The 18,250-nt window shown below is 35.0% G+C and overlaps 1 protein-coding gene across 2 annotated transcripts; it reads right to left on the reverse strand.

The window, feature by feature from the left end:
- Nucleotides 1-12,984: 12,984 nt before the first annotated feature.
- LOC105773033 (protein argonaute 2) lies at nucleotides 12,985-17,811 on the reverse strand. Of its 2 annotated transcripts, none has more exons than XM_012594615.2 (3): nucleotides 17,010-17,811; nucleotides 15,692-16,844; nucleotides 12,985-14,658 (listed from the first exon to the last, which is right to left on the reverse strand). In XM_012594615.2, exons 1-3 carry the CDS (start codon nucleotides 17,458-17,460, stop codon nucleotides 13,200-13,202), a joined length of 3,063 nt encoding a protein of 1,020 aa, XP_012450069.1. In that variant the 5' UTR covers nucleotides 17,461-17,811; the 3' UTR covers nucleotides 12,985-13,199. The 2 variants fall into 2 exon arrangements, with proteins under 2 accessions (XP_012450069.1, XP_012450068.1); XM_012594614.2 differs by having other exon boundaries at nucleotides 15,692-16,868; nucleotides 17,010-17,808.
- Nucleotides 17,812-18,250: the final 439 nt, after the last annotated feature.

Genomic DNA, 18,250 nt, shown 5'->3' on the forward strand with positions numbered 1-18,250 from the left:
TTCCTATCATCAGATAACAAAAATCACAAGCTATCATCAATAGAAAAACACAAAATCATCATTAAATTCAAAAATTTAAACATGGGCTTTGTAGATGTCATAGCAACGATCTCAAAAACGTAAAAATTATCAAAAATCGAGTTAAAATTCACTTACAAATTTTCATGCAAGTGACGAACTCTTTAAACACCCATGGCTTCTTTTATTTTCTTGTTTCAGTTGAGAATAGCAAAATATGAACATAAATTTTACCTTTGTTATTTATAAAAAAAATATAACTTGTTTATCAATCTACACATTTATCCTTAAATGAAACATATAAAAATTTATTTTAACAACTCCACTACCGTCCACTCAAAAATAGCTATGATATATTTACCGTACAAGGACTCCCACTAATAAAACCAAAGTCAAATGAGTCATTACACTTATAGAACTCATACTTTTTTCTTTACGCGATTTAATCCTTTTTACCGAATTAACTATTTAAACGATAAAATTTCTTCACGAAACTTTCACACAGTAATTCTATCATGTTGTAAAACTCATTTAAATAATAAAAAAATATTTTGACTCGGTTAAGTGGTCCTGAAACCACCTATTTCGACTAGAGTCTAAAACAAAACCACCTATTGAAAGCTATTATTATATGCAAATTCAATCAGTGGCAAGTATTGTTCCCAGGTACCTTCAAACTCGAGAATACAACATCTCAACATATGTTTGAGTATTTGAATAATTCGTTCGGACTGTCCATCTGTCTGTGGATGTAAAGTAGTACTAAAATATAATTTTGCACCTAATGCATCTTGCAGTTTCTTCCAAAATTGCGATGTGAACCTCGGATCTCTATCCGAAACAATAGAAATAGGTACTCCCTGTAATCTCACAATTTGAGAAATATACAATTCAACAAGTTTATCAAGCAAGTAATTTGTGTGAATCAGAACAAAATGAGCCGATTTAGTCAATCTATCCACAATAACCCAGATTGCATCTTTCTTACTCGGTGACAAAGGCAAACCTGAAAAAATCCATAGTAACTCTGTCCCAGTTCCACTCGGGTATCATAATTGGCTGAAGTAACCCAGACGAAATTTGATGCTCGGCTTTAACTTGCTGACAGATTAAACATTTCGAAACAAAGTCAGAGATGTCTCGTTTCTTACCAGACCACCAGTAAAGCTGTTTCAAATTATAATACATTTTCGTACTACCTGGATGAACAGATAACCGACTGCTATGAACTTATTCAAAATCACCTTAATCAACTCTGAATTTCTCGAAACACACATTCGGTCTTTAAACCTTAAACAACCTTCAGAATCAACTCGAAACTTTGAATCAGTATTCGCTTCACATTGAGCCCGTTTTGCTATCAATTCATTATCAACTTTCTGAGCCTCATAAATCTGTTGAATAAATAATGGTTTCGCTTTCAACTCAGCTACTAGCGAGTCTTCATCGGATAGGGCCAATTGAGTATTCATTGCACGTAAAGTAAACAACAATTTTTTACTCAAAGCATCAGCAACAACATTGTCTTTTCCCGGATGGTAGTCAATTATAAGCTCGTAATCTTTCAACAACTCTAACCATCTTCACTGTCGTAGATTCAAATCTTTCTGAGTCATCAAATATTTCAAGCTTTTGTGATAAGAATAAATGTGAGATTTCCCATCGAACAGATAGTGGCGCCATATCTTCAATGCAAACACAATAGCTTCCAATTCCAGATCGTGGGTTGAATAGTTCTTTTCGTGTGGCTTTAACTGTCTCGAGCCATATGCTATAACTTTGCCTTCCTGCATCAAAACATATCTCAAACCATTTAAAGATGCATCACTAAAGATTACGAATTCTTTACCTGATTCTGGTTGAACTAGCACCGGAGCTTCAGTCAACAAGGTTTTCAACTGATCAAAACTTTTCTGGCACTTTTCTGACCATTTGAACTTAACATCTTTCTAAAGTAGCCGCGTCATCGGGGTTGCAATCATAGAGAAACCGTTTACAAATCGTCTATAGTAACCAACTAGTCCTAGAAAACTTCAGACCTCGGATACATTTCTAGGAGCCTTCCAATCTAGTATAGCCAAAACCTTGTTCGGATCAAACCGAATACCCAATGCTAATACAATATGTCCCAGAAAATTGACTTCTCGTAACCAGAAATCACATTTACTAAACTTCGCATACAACTGTTTTTCACGCAAAGTCTGTAGCACTAATCTAAGATGTTCAGCATGTTCAGTTTCGTCACGGGAATAGATCAATATATCATCTATAAACACAACCACAAATTGTTCCAAATATTGTCTGAAGATCTGGTTCATTAAATCCATAAAAATAGCAGGAGTATTAGTAAGTCCGAAAGGCATAACCAGAAACTTATAGTGTCCATACCTTGTTCGAAAAGCAGTTTTTCGCAAATTGGAGTCTTTAACTTGCAACTGATAGTAACCTGATCTCAAATCTATCTTAGAGAATACAGTAGCCACTTTCAACTGATCGAACAAATTATCAATCCATAGCAAAGGATATTTATTCTTTATAGTCACCTTGTTGAGCTGTCGGTAATCAATGAACATTCTCATAGTTCCATCTTTCTTTTTCACAAATAGAACCGGTGCACCCCAGGGAGAGAAACTCGGTTGTACGAATCCTCTATCAGTCAATTCTTGCAACTGAGTCTTCAACTCTTTTAATTATGTCGGTGTCATTCTGTACGGAGCTATTGATATCGGAGTCATCTCCGACACTAACTCAATACCAAACTCTACCTCTCGGATCGATGGCAAACCCACTAATTCTTCAGGAAACACATCTGGATACTCGTACACAATTGATATTGATTCAATCTTCTTTTCAGTCACTTTAGACTCGAGCACATACGCAAAGTTAACTTCACACCCCTTTTTGACATTTCTGAGCTAACAACAAAGATATCACTGCCGGTAAACCATTCAGATCATTAGACTCAATCCGAATAATCTCATCATTCTGATATCTCAAGTCTTCCATTTACAGTTCACAATAACATCGTGTAAAGTTAACCAATCCATACCCAATTTTATATCAAACTCGTCAAATGGCAACAACATCAAATCAGCCAGAAAACATGAATCTCGAATCATAAATGGACAATTCTTGCACACTTTATCAACCAAAACACACCGGCCTAAGGGGTTTGATACTCTAATCACAAACTCAGTAGACTCTATAGGCAAAATCTTACTGGATACTAAAGTTTTACACACATAAGAATGAGTTGAACCAGGATCAGTAAATGCAACAACACTAGTATCATAGAGAGTAAAAGTACCAATAATAACGTCTGGGGATAAAGCCTTTTCTCGATCACGAATAGCATAAGATCTGGCAGGTGCTCGAGCCTCAGATCTAACAGCTGTGTCTTTAGTTCTTTTCTGACTGCTACTTACTGGGTGGTCTACCTTGAGCTGACATGTTATTTGGTCTCGCACTCTGTACAGTATTTTGCTCCTCTAACTCTGGGCACTCACGAATGAAATGATCCATCAATTCACATTGAAAACAAGCCCCATCATTCAATCTAAAGCTACTGAGATGTCGTTTACCGTAGTGTTTACACTCAGGTTGATTCGATCTAACGTTACCAACACTAGCTACTGAGGTAGCTTTCGAACACACAGGTGGTCTATCTAGATCACGTCTAAAATAACCCGCAGTAGCCTTTGAACGGCTAAAATCATCTCTGAATTTCTTTGATGCTGACTGACATGTCTTACTCGATGATCTCTTACGGGAATCCCTGGCTTCAAAATCAGCTTTTCTTTTCTTTTTCCTGAGCTCTTCGGCTTTGCATGCTCGCTCAACAAGTACAACGAACTCTTTTATTTCAAGAATGCCAACTAGCAGTTTAATGTCTTCATTTAACCCGTATTCGAACCTTTTACACATTATAGTCTCAGTTGACACACATTCTCGAGCATATCTACTGAGTCTCACAAAGTTCGGTTCATATTCTGTCACAGTCATGCAACTCTATTTTAACTCAAGAAATTCTTTGCGTTTTTGATCTATAAATCTCTGACCGATATATTTCTTCCGGAATTCAGTCTGAAAGAACTCCCAGTAACCCGTTCTTTTGGAACTACCGATGCTAATGTACTCCACCAGTGATATGCAATGTCTCGTAGCAAAGATACAGCACATTTTAGGCACTCGTCAGGGGTACAAGATAGCTCATCAAACACAAGAATAGTATTATCGAGCCAGAATTCAGCTCGCTCGGCATCATCATCATCAGTGGCTCTGAATTCTTCAACCCTATATTTTCAAATTTTATCAACCAGTAGCTTATTCAATCGTATTAGATCAGTAACTTGCGGCATTATAGGTATTTGAGGAGGAATCGGTGGGGTAGGAGGTTGTGGAAAAGTCAGATTCGTCTGGATATACTGAGTAAACCAATCATTCATCATTTGGTAAAAGGCTTGTTTAGCCTCTCCCTCTTGGTTACTCGAATTCGGTCGAGAAAACCGGCGCCACCCCTTGAACAGGAGCGGGTGCATTACTTTCCACATCATCAGCTACTGCTCGATCAGGATCCATTTACTATAAGAAAACACATTTCAATTATCAGGAATCATCACACTATCACAGTATAAAAATATATGGCATGTATAACTAGACTCACACGCGCTACGTTAGTCCTAGAATCAACTAAACTGTAGCTTTGATACCTATAAATGTAACACCCCTAACCCATATCCGTCGCCGGAATGGGGTCACGAGGTATCACCGGACTAGACACAACTTGGAATAGACATGCAATACATTTCATACTTTATAAATTGGTCATATCAAATTACTTATGCCATTCATATTTTGAACCTTAAGGCAAACATGGCCTTTTAACGAATCATTTATAACACGTACCGAACATATAACCAGTCACATATTTCATAAGCAATTTATCAAACATATCATTATAACACCATAGCAAGTGCGCATATTATCACTAATAAACCATTTCGTTTCATAAATTGTACATGCAAAATTTTAACTCAAACAAATCATAAAACAAGCCTTTTTTATCATATCATATCCGGCACAAATCGACTTATAAAACTACTATAATTATATACTTCTCATTTAACTACCAAATGTCATTTTTCAGTTTTTTTACTCAATACAAACATTGATCGAATAACTAGTATTAACCATATTCAATCATTAACCAAAACTCTATATACGCATATATATATAATATCCAAATTTTAGCAAAACATATTTTCTTAATAAAATTACCAAATCCTAAAACTAATGTACCAACTCGTCGAACAACTTCAACTTAGCACACACATCTAAAATAAACATTTATCAAAACACCGAAAATGATATCTAATTATCCATTAATTCACATCTAATATAGTTATATAACCCTTATCATTCCGGTCACAAATATTAAACTTCTGGAACACCTATTTCATTAGCATTATTTTAAGCATAAGTTTCTTTTATTAAACAAACCGAATCAAACTTTCAAAGAATCCAAGTACTACTTAAGCATCATATCAAACAAATTCATCACGAATATAAGTATAAGTGCTAAAACACGAATAGCTCAAAAATCATAGTCCATATCTATATCATCATTTGACCGATTGTCATTACAACAAAACATAATTATTTATCACATATATCACATTCGTATACCATTCAACTAACATATGAAATAACCTAACTCTACTGACATACTTACTTACCTTATTACCGAATGACAAGCCAAACATCACAAGCACGAATATCATAAAACATAACCCATTATTTTCATGGCTTATATATATACATATCCAAAAATCAAACACATCAAGTATTTAACCAAGAACATATAAAACCAAGCTTAACCAAAATGAATAAGCCATTTTCTCACGACTCATATTTACATATCCTAATATCAAACATATTAACTAGACTATACATGCCATAGGTTCAAATTCAATTTTATAAAATACAAAAGATGGTCAATAGTGTGATAGACTTCTCTGACGATCCCCGAGCTCGTAACCAACTTCCAAAATCTATAAAACAAAGGGCAAACATACACATAATAAGTTTTCACAGCTTAGTAAGTCATAAGCAATGGAAACATTTAATCATATACAAAATTAATCTAGTCAAACAAAAATAAACCATTTTTAACTCATGTACATTTCCAACTTATAATTTCATAAGTCAAAACATATAAGTTTTGCATAAATTCTTCTTTGGCGGAATACCCATTCAAATATTAGTACACTTAACCATTACTTTTTAAAATACATTTACATCATTAGGCTGAACATATATATATATATATGTTCACATATACAATCACATAATTCATATTAACATATAACATTTTACTATCAATTCAACTTTCAACTTACCTTATTTTTTTTATAACTTAGTATGAGTACGTACCTGAACCTTTCTAGCTCGATTTTTCACTCGATCTTAACTTATTACTGCCTGTTGAACCATTCGAAATTAGAAAGGATACTCGGATAATCGAACATTTCGTACAACACCAACATCCCAGGCGTGGTCTTACATGTAACCACATATCGATGCCACTATCCTAGACAAGGTCTTACACGTAAGTCACAAATCGATGCCAACGTCCCAGACGTGGTCTTAGATGATAACACATAATGAAATCCTATGTCATGACATATGTATCCTAGCTATTCCTAAAGTTCGTACGAGACTTTCAGACGTTGTAACTTGATCGAATTAATCTCGTAAACATATTTCCCAAGCTTATAAACATTCAGCCAATACATATTTATATTCATAAAATTCAATTCAACATATAAATTTACATATATTCAAAATTAACAACATTTATATTCTTATAGACTTACCTCAGATATCAACGGAGGAAATAAAAAGACTATTCGATTATTTTTGTTTTCCCCCGATCCAAATCTGTTTTCTTTGGTTCTTGATCTAAACATATTCAAATTTGGCTATTTAATAACATATTCCATTCAATTTAAATCACAAACACATAATTAGGGCATTTTGCACTTAAGCCCCTAAAATTTAAATTTTTCACAATTTAGTCCTTATTTCATTATTTCATTCTTAAGCCGAATCTTCCTCATGCTCATACAAGTCCATGAATTTCATTTATTTCATATTTTAGTCCCTCAAAATATTTTTTTTTCACAATTTAGCCCAAATTACTCAAATTCATAAAAAATCCAAAGACAAAACATTATAATCTATCACATATCTTTTATTTCCTATCATCAGATAACAAAAATCACACGTTATTGTCAATAGAAAAATAGAAAATCATCATTAAATTCAAAAATTAAAACATGGGCTTTGTAGATTTCATAGCAACGATCTCAAAAACGTAAAAATTATCAAAAACCGAGCTAAAATTTACTTACAAATTATTCATGCAAGTGACGAACTCTTTAAACACCCATGGCTTCTTTTATTTTCTTGTTTCGGTTGAGAATAGCAAAATATGAACATAAATTTTACCTTTGTTATTTTAAAAATATATATATATAACTTGTTTATCAATTTACACATTTATCCTTAAATGAAACATATAAAAATTGATTTTAACAACTCCACTGCCGTCCACTCAAAGATAGCTATGATATATTTACCGTACAAGGACTCCCACTAATAAAACCAAAGTCAAATGAGTCATTACACTTAAAGAACTCATAGTTTTTCTTTGCGCGATTTAATCTTTTTTACCGAATTAACTATTTAAACGGTAAAATTTCTTTACGAAAATTTCACACAGTAATTCTATCATGTTGTAAAACTCATTAAAATAATAAAAAAATATTTTGACTCAGTTAAGTGGTCCCGAAACCACCTGTTCTGACTAGGGTCTAAACCGGACTGTTACAACCTACGACCGACTTGCCATAATTCGTTGTGGAAAATTAGACTCTTTTTGGAATTTTATGTTATTTAAGTCACCCATGATAAAAACTCGGCTCAATATTTGATATAACATCTAGTCTTGAGTTTAATGATATAAATTGCATCATCAATATGTGACTGCTAGTGTCATGGGGCCAGAACTTTAATCTTGCAATCCATGCGACCTTAAGTGATTTTTTCACTTCAAATGTGCCTAAGTCAACGTAACTCTCACAAATTGAAAATTCTCGATAGAAATTCTCGTAAGGCACCAAAAATAAAGCGGAAGCAACTCAAAAACAAAAGAAAGCTCGAAAGAACAAAATAGTCACAGAAAGACAATGCCCACAAGTTATTTGATTAAACGCTCTCAATTAGTATTCACTTTAGAATACAATGGATACAATCAGTGATTACAAATAAAGGGGAGGCACTTTATTTATAGCTGAGATCCTCTAAACCAACGGTACATATTGAGTTACATCAATGGACGAGATTGAAGCCTATCTACAATTAAGGGATTTATATAATCCCCAAGATTACAAAATCAAATCTTATCGGATTTCAAATCTTCTAAGATTACTTTCTATAGTTACCAAGGTAGCCCTAATTTACCATAAGTGCTTCAATGGGCCACCAAGGCTTCAAGTAGATGGGTTTCGTCACTTGTTCTTCAAATTGAGCCAGTTCAAGTGGGTCAAATGAGCCCACATTTAATAGATTGACCTCCATAGGATGCTCTTTGTGCTTTGGTTACGGGTTTTAAACTATTTCCCATGACATTCTCCCTCATCCATTCTCGCAACGCCTTCGTTGCATCCTCGGAATGACACTGGTTTGATTCACCTCAAAACTTTCTCAACGTCTTGTCTCTTTCCCAACTAGTCTCACTATCAAGTAGTCCCACCCCTTAATTTCTAAAATTATCAAAATCTATAATACATTGACAATTAGGGAAGATTGTTGGAATATTTTCAAAATCTTTATAATGTCCTAATAGTTACAAATGAAAGATTACAAGTGATCCAAAAGTTATACCATTTGGTTATTCACCAAAAGTTGTCCCTACTCATTGTGACAATGTATGTCTTATTAAATACCGAAAGTTATGTCATTTAGTTAACTAATAAATAAATATAACCATTCAAGTATACATATATTGAATAGTTAGTTTATTGGTAATAGATGTGATTTTCCAAATAAGCATATTGGATAGTTATGCATTTGTGAAGAGACATGAGAACTCCTATAAATAGGAGTGAACTTTCATTTGCATGGTACAACCTATAAACATAGAAACAAAGTTCTTTTCTACTCTCCCACCATATTTTATATTCAAAGATTGTTATATAAAGAATTACTGTAGAAGTTCTTTATAAAAACTAATACTCTTGCTATGCTTCACTCAATGCTTAATGGATTGTTTTCATCAGTGCAAAACTAAACAATCATTGGACTTCATTATATCCTCAAGATTCATTTGCCAATAAATTTTTTGTACACTTAAGTATAGGTAGGGGTGAATAGAACCTTAAAGACAGTGGCATGACTACACGCTTTGAAACCTTAAATTAATTTCTCATAAGTTTATTTTATCCCCACGCACCAACAACTTAGTATTAGTTAAACCTTAGGTAATCAATAGGCTAATATTTTCTTATTCATTTAAAAACCATTAAGGAAAATTATACAAAATATAGTAGTTTAACTATAGAATTTTATGTAGTCAATCTATTCGAAAAATTACAAGCATAAATACGAAATCATTATACTAAGGGCACAAAATCTCAACAGTATATCACTTGCCCTAGTGAAGTAGATAAGTCATAATTTGCATTTCCATACCCTCAACATGTTTCTCAAAACTTGTAGCCACCTGAGTCTTGGTAAACGGATCTGCAAAGTTGTCATTAGATGCGACTTAACTACATCTACTATTTCGTCTACTACCACCTCTCATATGATGTGTTACTTACAATCATTGTGTTTTGTCCCCTTATGATTCCTTATTTCCTTAGTATTAGCTATTTTCGCATCGTGCTATTGTAATACAGTGTGATAGTTTTTTTCATACTAAGAATGACTTCAAGATTTATTAAGAACTCTCGAAGCCAAACTGTTTCTTTCTTTTTTTTTTCTCAAAAGTGGCTAGATACTTGGCCCTCGTAATGGAGTCAACAGTACAACTCTACTTGACACTTATCCACACTATGGCTCCACAACATAGGAAAAAAACACAACCTGGGGACGATTTCCTGAAATCCCTGCTCGTTTGGAAGTCTAGATTCGTATATCTAAGGGATGTTGGATCCCCTCCAAAATATACAAGCATATAATCTCTCGTTCTTTGTAAATATTTGAATATTTTGTCTAAATTGGTGAGGCATTCTCCAAAATAATATTCATATACAGAAAAATCATTCATGAATACCTTCATTCCATCATCCATCATGTTCGAGAAAATCATAGCCATACATCTCTAAAAGGTTCCTAGCACATTGCACAATCTAAAAAGAGTATTTACCATACGAGCAAGTAAAAGTATTTTTTTCTTGATCATCTATATGTGTAAGAATTTGATGATATTCTAAATATTCATCTAGAAAGCAATAAAAACCTTTACCTGCTAATCAATGTAGCATATTATCTATTAAAGCTAATAAGTAGTGATCTTTTTGAGTTGTGTTATTTAATTTTTGATAACCGATGCAAATTCACCATTTAGTCACAATTTTGGTTGGGATCTTCCCATCATTCTCGTTCGTAATTATTGTTATCCCTTCTTTCTTTGGTAGGCATTGTGTTGGACTTATCCATTCATTGTCAGAAATGAGGTAGACTATTCCAACATCTATCCATTTCCTTTTTTTTAATGTCTCTTGCATTGCCAGAATCAATCTTCGATGCTTGTCAAATCTCGGTTTATACCCTTCATTAAGCAAAATTTTATGTTAATATATGGAATGGCTTATACCTTTGATGTTCACAATAGTTCATCTTGTTGCTTTTCTGTGGGACTTTCAAACTGATAAATTTGTTTCTCTTTGGTTTGGTCAATACTTGTTGAGATAACCAGTGGCAGTGTTTCGTTCTCTCCTAAGTAAGCTTGCTTCAAATGACCTGGGAGAGGTTTCAGTTCTAAGGTTGGTTGTTTCTCACTTGATGGGATCATTCATGTATCTTCAAGATCAAATGGTTCCAATCTCAATATGAGCATTACATACTCATTCTACTTGCCATGGAATCTCTGTTGTCTCTTCTACGTAGCTTTCATCATCCATTGAGCTAGTTATGGTATCATTTTCATTTGAATCTGATCTGGTTGCTTCTTCTATAATTGATTCGAAGGGTCTTATCGGATCATCTCTTGGTATATAATCGCATGCAATCACTCGCATGCTTGTTGAAGTTCTCTCAACTTTTCTCCATACTTAACCATCTCCATATCTTGTCGTTCTAATGCATTCAAGTGATCACATTACTCCTTTAAGAACATTATTCGATCCATGTTTTTTTCTAACCATTCAACAATTTCCTTAAATTTTGCCAATTCATTTTCATTCTTGGTATTTCATACAGATAGTGCCTTCCCCCATATGGCCTTATTCTAGTATATAATTTTGAGTTTCTCAATGGCTTTTTAAATAAAAGAGTACCACCAACTATAGTATCAAGGTGCATTCACGCATTTTTCTCGTAATCCACCATAAAAAATTAAGATTTGCTCATGTATGGTAAAATCGTGATAGAACACTTGTCACAGCATCCCTTTGAATCCTTCCTGTGCTTACCAAAATGTGTAAATTCTTCTTGAACATACAAAAATTTTTGCATGGGACAAACTCATCCCAAGTTTTGATAGATTTAGGATCTAAAGTTTCCAACCATTTACTACCTTCTCCACATAAAGTGAAGAGTATATCAACAATAATTTTACCTATTCTTCACTGATTCTTGAGATTTTAAAATTGTACAAATATCCCTACAGCGAATTAAATGAGAACTTGGGTTTTCATCTTAAATTGGGTTAAGGACAATATAAGCCTAATCATCTTAGGATTTATTTCGGAAGAGTCTAGGTTTTTTAATGGCTTTCTAATGCTAGATTCTTTTTCTATCCCCCAAGGAAAAATATGATCCCATAAACTTTGTTTTTGTTCTCCTATTACATCTGCATACAATTAAACTAAAAATATTCTAATTCCTATGTTGATTAAGTTTTACTCTATTATTCTATAAATTTATCCTCACCTCAACAACGACGTCAAAAACTTGATCGCGCAAAAAGTAGATAAAAATAATGGTAAAAACAATATAAGCTTGAAGTTTAAAAATCGTTGCCACTTTCCATCAATACTCGCAAGTATACAATATCACTGTCAAGTAATAAATTACAACAAAATAATTTCGTTGAAAGAAGTATTCCGAGGATCGATACCATAGAGATTAATAATTTTAAAATAATAAGATAAAAATCTTAACGCAAGATTAAAAGAGTAAAAATAAAATAATTAACTAAATAAATAAATAAAACAAATAAAAAAATTTAATAATTGAGCCTACAATGCAAAAGAGATTGAAGTGATGAAGTTTATCTTTAGTGAATGTGATTTACCCATTTTATTCGGTAATTGTTAAGTCTAAAATTTATGACTAAAATGACCTATAGCTTATACAGGTTCAAAAAAATCTTACATTGGTGTGTGTCTTATAGGAACTAATTAAAACTCCTTCACTATCTAAATTGGTCTATATTTTAAGTCATCCTCAACAGTTGATGTATATCTTAGTAGATTTAGATAGTTATTCAATAAGAAATTAACGTAATTAGCTGAGTCTTCACCTACTACTGTTTTTAACCAGAATTCTCTTCTTTTTATTATTTTAAAAATTACATCCAAATAAAATCAACCTGAAAAAGTGCCACATCAATGGCCAACGTGTGAAGGTTGAGGACAATGCTAACCCTTGGAAGGAGAATGAAACAATGGGTGGTTATTCAGATTCTAAGTGTGGTTATATGTTGGGAACAAACCATAGATAATTCAGCATGCAAAATAAACCAAATCCACAACTGAATTCCAGAAAAGACGGAATAACGGAAACAATAGAATATTCAGTTCCCTCGACTCACTGTTATATAAACCAACAATGTATAAGAGGAGAAGCTAGAAGCCTTCATACCCATTAGATTCACGCACAAACCCCTTCACTAGATGCTTAGAAAAGGAGTAAACCTGCGTTCAGGGCGTTGAACGGAATTTGGCCATGCTTCAAACAAAAAACATCATGTTTTCCAGGTTTGCATGCAGCTTAAACCAGTCATGGAATGAAGCTGCAGATGACATTGATGATGACGATGTCATTGATGAAGATAAGGATGATGTTGAAATGGGAGATTGTCTTCCAATCATTGCCTGGTAGTACAGCCACCCCCTATATGCAACAAGGTCGGCATAGTACACAGGTGGAACCAGAGATACTGGTTTTGTGCACCGTGCAAATGTAAAGCACATGTTGTAGATAAGCTTCTGCAACTGATCAGAAGAGAACCCATGCTCATCCCACAAGATATGGTAGTGTGTAGGCTTGCTAGTACCAAGGCTTCCATGGTGACTACAAAGATAGAAGTCAAACTCGAAAGGATGCACAATTTTAGTGTCAACAACTGTGCCAGGTGAAATATTACCCGTGGGACCCCCATCCCCCCTTCCCTCGGGAAAGAAACGAGTTTGGTGTCGCTTCTGAGCAACAATAAGGGTGATTGTAGGAAAATAATTGATTCTCTGGAATGCACTCTTGAGATCCATTAACTCTTCATTAAGAACCATATCAAACTGACCCTCACTAACCCCATCACGGAAGAGCACAATTTTTTCTGGTTTAACATTATTTAGACGAGCATAAGATTCGACAAGCTCCAAACACATTTCACCGAACTCTAGGATCTGTTCTTTGCGATGGATCTGGGGTCGAACCCTTGCTGCATAACGATTAGCTTCAGGCCAGTTCATTGTTGCTACTACGGCAGCAATGGATGGGCTAGTATTATTATAAGAACCAGGATGATTAACATCTGCTCCAATAAACATAACATGACCTTCACCACAGAAGTGGGGAAGCCGGTCATTCAGCTCCACATTGCTGCCCCCAAGCTTAGCATTGATTTTCAGAGCAAGATTAGCAAGGTATTGGTCCTGGCCTTTGTTTGCATGGTTGGACAAGCAACACTGAGTCACCACACCAATTTTTGTCTCAGAGATCCACTTAAGACATTTGTAGCCATCATCTTTCCTCGACATTACACAAAGTAGAAATTGTAAATTTCCTTTACCAAGTTTATGTACTCGACGAGTAACATTTTCAAGCAGTTGAAGAAGTCCATTCCCATCAGAAAATATTTGCATTCGAGCCGGTTCATATAAGATGGGGTCCTCCATTGTCATTCCAAGATTCCTGCACCTATTCCTCAGCTTTGGAATGAATGAATCACAGTTCAGTTTCAATCGATCAGCCTGAGTAAAGTCTATCACAGCCCAGCACTGAATTGCTTTGCCTACCACAACAGCTTTTCCAACCAGGTTCCACTGGCATGTGTTTCTGTCAACTGTTATCTTCAACAATTTGCCAGTCGGAGCAGCCAACTTCAAAACTGGAGGTCCAATCACACGTCCTTCCACTGGTGTCATCCTAGTATCAACTTCAATACCAAAATTTTGGATAATGTTTCCACTGCCAGAAAAAAAATATATTAGTATAATATTATACTAGATTATGTAACACATATTATGTGAGTAAAAGAATAGATAATATACATGATTAATCTTTTTAAGAAAAAAAATATCTTCGAAGATAATGGTAATTTATAAAAGTAGAGATTTTTTAGGAGGGTGTTAGCTTTTCAAGAGTGGGAGTGGGAAGTCTGTTTTGAAAGAGTGGATGCTTTTACTTATAAAAATATAATATAAAAACATTTAAATAGCATAATTATGCTATTATTTGAGTGAATTTTTTAAAGAGGAGTTTTGGTAAAATTATATGACTACTTAACTCGTGACACTGAACTTAGTCAAGGATTTTAGATATAGCATAAATAGAAATATCTATATAATTACACAAGATTTCAAGAAAATTCAACAATGCAAAAACAAATTCATATTACAGGTTACCTTTTCAGTGAGGGAGTATTAAGGTATTAGCATAGGATGATGCATGCAACTTTCTTACGTCAATAACAAGCGTACACTGTCAGCGAATTGGAAAGTGTTTTGGATCACATATAGAACACCCAAAAAAGCGATCAAAACTCTAGTCATTCATGCCAAGAACGCACCCTATTTACGAGCATAACCAAAACTTACTGACCAAGGCACTTAATGCAAGACGGAAATTTCAACAGTACCCAACTAATAGTATTCACCATCATGGCATGAAGTTCAGAACTGAATACACGGCTATCTAAATTGACTTCACAGTGTATTAGACAACCGCATCAACACAATGATATATAATTGTCTCAACTTATATACAGGATGAAGACCAAAAACCTTTTTAGAAAGGAAAGAAAATAAATGTGTCCCCCCTGCTCTAAAGTTCAAGAATTTTCAATGTGCTAAGCAGGCAGAAAATTAATGTTGAAAAACTAATAATTGCAAAAAAAAAAAAAAAAAAGGGGAAAACTGATTTGGAGGAAACAAAGCAACAAAACAGACAAGTCATGAAAGCATGCATAGAAATAAAAGGCTCAGTTGTTTTGTATACATACCCACATGGTCCATCCTTGGATTGAACCATACCACAGATCTTGCTTTGTCTTTCATATGGCTTTGCCAGGGATATGTTCTTCAACATAAAAGCTGCTTCTCGATCCAAGTCATCCTTTGGATAAATCTGACCCTCAGCTAAGACACAATACTCCATTGGGACATAGTTCATCCGATTGTTCCTGCTCAAATCTAGGCAAGGAATATCCAAATATCTAATATTATTGTCATATTTCTCCCTGAAATAATCAACGAGTCTAACTCGCACTTGTGGATCATTTGCATCTGGAAATGAAACATTGCGAGTGTCATCTCGCGTCAACCCAACTATAACATACTTCTGTTTGGTACGTCGATGGGTTACATTAACCTTGAGGTTTTTCAAGGCTTGATCAACATGTCGTCTAAACCTCCGAAAACTATTCACATTAAAATCAGGAATGTGCTCAGCTAGAAAATCTAAAACTGGCATTTTCTTGCGAAATGCTAAAACTGAATAATCCAAGCAAAGTGCTAGACCCTGGTACGTGGGCTTGAGACTATATCGGATTCCTCTAGATGCTGTGATGCCATATCCAAGATCATCTTCTGGACAAGATTCATAAGGATGGAAGCTCCGGCCAACAGGAACCATATGCATTACCGGATTCTCCTTCATAACTACATCCATCCCCTGTAATATGTCACGAGGTATTGAATAGGCTTTCCTAGACAGGTAATCCCGCAACTTGCAAAGCTTGAGCTCATTCACAAGCTTTATAGAAAAGATGTATGTACGGGCCATCACGTCTTCCCCCTCGGACGATTCCACCTTGAATTCTCCTTCAGGTAATCGAACAGCACTAAATATATTCTTTTCACCATCATATGCGGTCATCAACAATGGCAATTGAGGATTATCAGTGAATAGTTTTTTCCGGATATTAGACAATAATGGCTTAGATATATAGGCAGGGCGACCATTCCTAGGAGACTCCAGTTGCTTGACATCAACATCATAATGCCTTATGATACTTTCCGGATTGAACTTCACCCGAAAATGATTAACATTAAGCCTGACAGTTGCAAGAGCAGTTCTTCCACCTTTATCCGGTCGCATAATTGGGTTATGTCTATTTTGATTCTCGGAAGATAATGATGTAGAAGCCAACTGCTCTGAAACATTCATCACAACAGAATCTGTAACGAAAAAAAAAGGGAAAATTATCAAAAGCAAACTAACAACCCATGCCTAAAGCCATACCAGAATTAACTTCATCATCAACACCAACTCATGCCTAAAGTCGTACCAAATTTAAGATCAAATGAAATGATTTATACCTGGGACAGACTGTGGAGGAGGAGGAGGAGGAGGACTAGGAGGCAATGCAGGTATGTTATCTTCAGGCTCCAGTGTTGGGGCAGCAACGGGCCTGAAAGGCCTCCTCCCTCGCCCACGACCAGTTCCGCCGCCTCTGCCGCTGGCTGATTCGGCCTCATAACTATAATTCGGTCTCTCCGGTTGAAGCCGAGGAACCCACCCTCCCCTTCTACCACGACCACCACCAGCCTGACCACCCCTCGCATCGCCGTCCTGATAAGGACCCACTTGAGAGTTAGTTGGGTTCCAGTTGGCCCCACTTTGCCCTTGGCCTATGGGCGCCTGATACGGAGGCTGATGATCAGCGCTGCCATCTCTACCTCTTCCTCTTGCTCTTCCTCTTCCACCACCATAGTAACGACCTCTTCCGCCATATCCTCTTTCTCTATAGCCACCACCACCTCTCTCCATTGGACTCGGGAGCACAACTAGGGCAAAAATGGAACTCGGTCTGTACAGAACCAGTAAGCACCAACAGATTATACAAACAAACAAAAAAGAAAATTAAATTCAAAGTTGACTGTAGTCTAGCTACGGAGGACACGGGAAATGGAGCCGGAATCGTGGGTTTATATAATAAATGGAGAGGGTCGGGTAATGAAATTACAGAAATAACCTTACGATGGATTACTGTTTGTAAGCGCGTTTTAGTGTTACAGATAATTGATAATGATAAATGATTTGATTAGTAATAAAACATGGATGGAAGGAGCGAAAGTTAGGATAGGAATCTAAAGAAATTCCAGAACTTCGATGGGTTCGAGGAAGCTGAGGGGGTTTGTCGCTGGGAGTGGCGGAGGATCTCATGCCGTATTACCTTGATAATCTACGATTAACTCTTCCAACTCCTTTTCATTTTCACACGCATGGTTTACTTTTCCAACTTCTTTTCATTTTCACTTGTATTGTTTGAATTGTTAGTAAAAGAAAATACATTTTATTAAAAATATTAAATTAAAAAGTTGTTAAATTAATGAAAATAAAATTTTATTTTCAAAATATTAAATATCGAGTTAATTTGTGTTAGACTATTATTATGAATATTATCATTTCAGAAATATCTAAATATATCATGTCGAAACCATTCTTTTGAAAAATAAAAGTTTTAGGTTGTCAACTTTTAAAAAATAAAATTTGGGAGTCGCCACCAATCTTTTAATAAGGTGTGATTGGATCACCTAAAAAAACGGCTTTAGTCTAC

This window comes from Gossypium raimondii, chromosome 6, assembly GCF_025698545.1.
Source record: "Gossypium raimondii isolate GPD5lz chromosome 6, ASM2569854v1, whole genome shotgun sequence".
NCBI lineage: Eukaryota > Viridiplantae > Streptophyta > Magnoliopsida > Malvales > Malvaceae > Gossypium > Gossypium raimondii.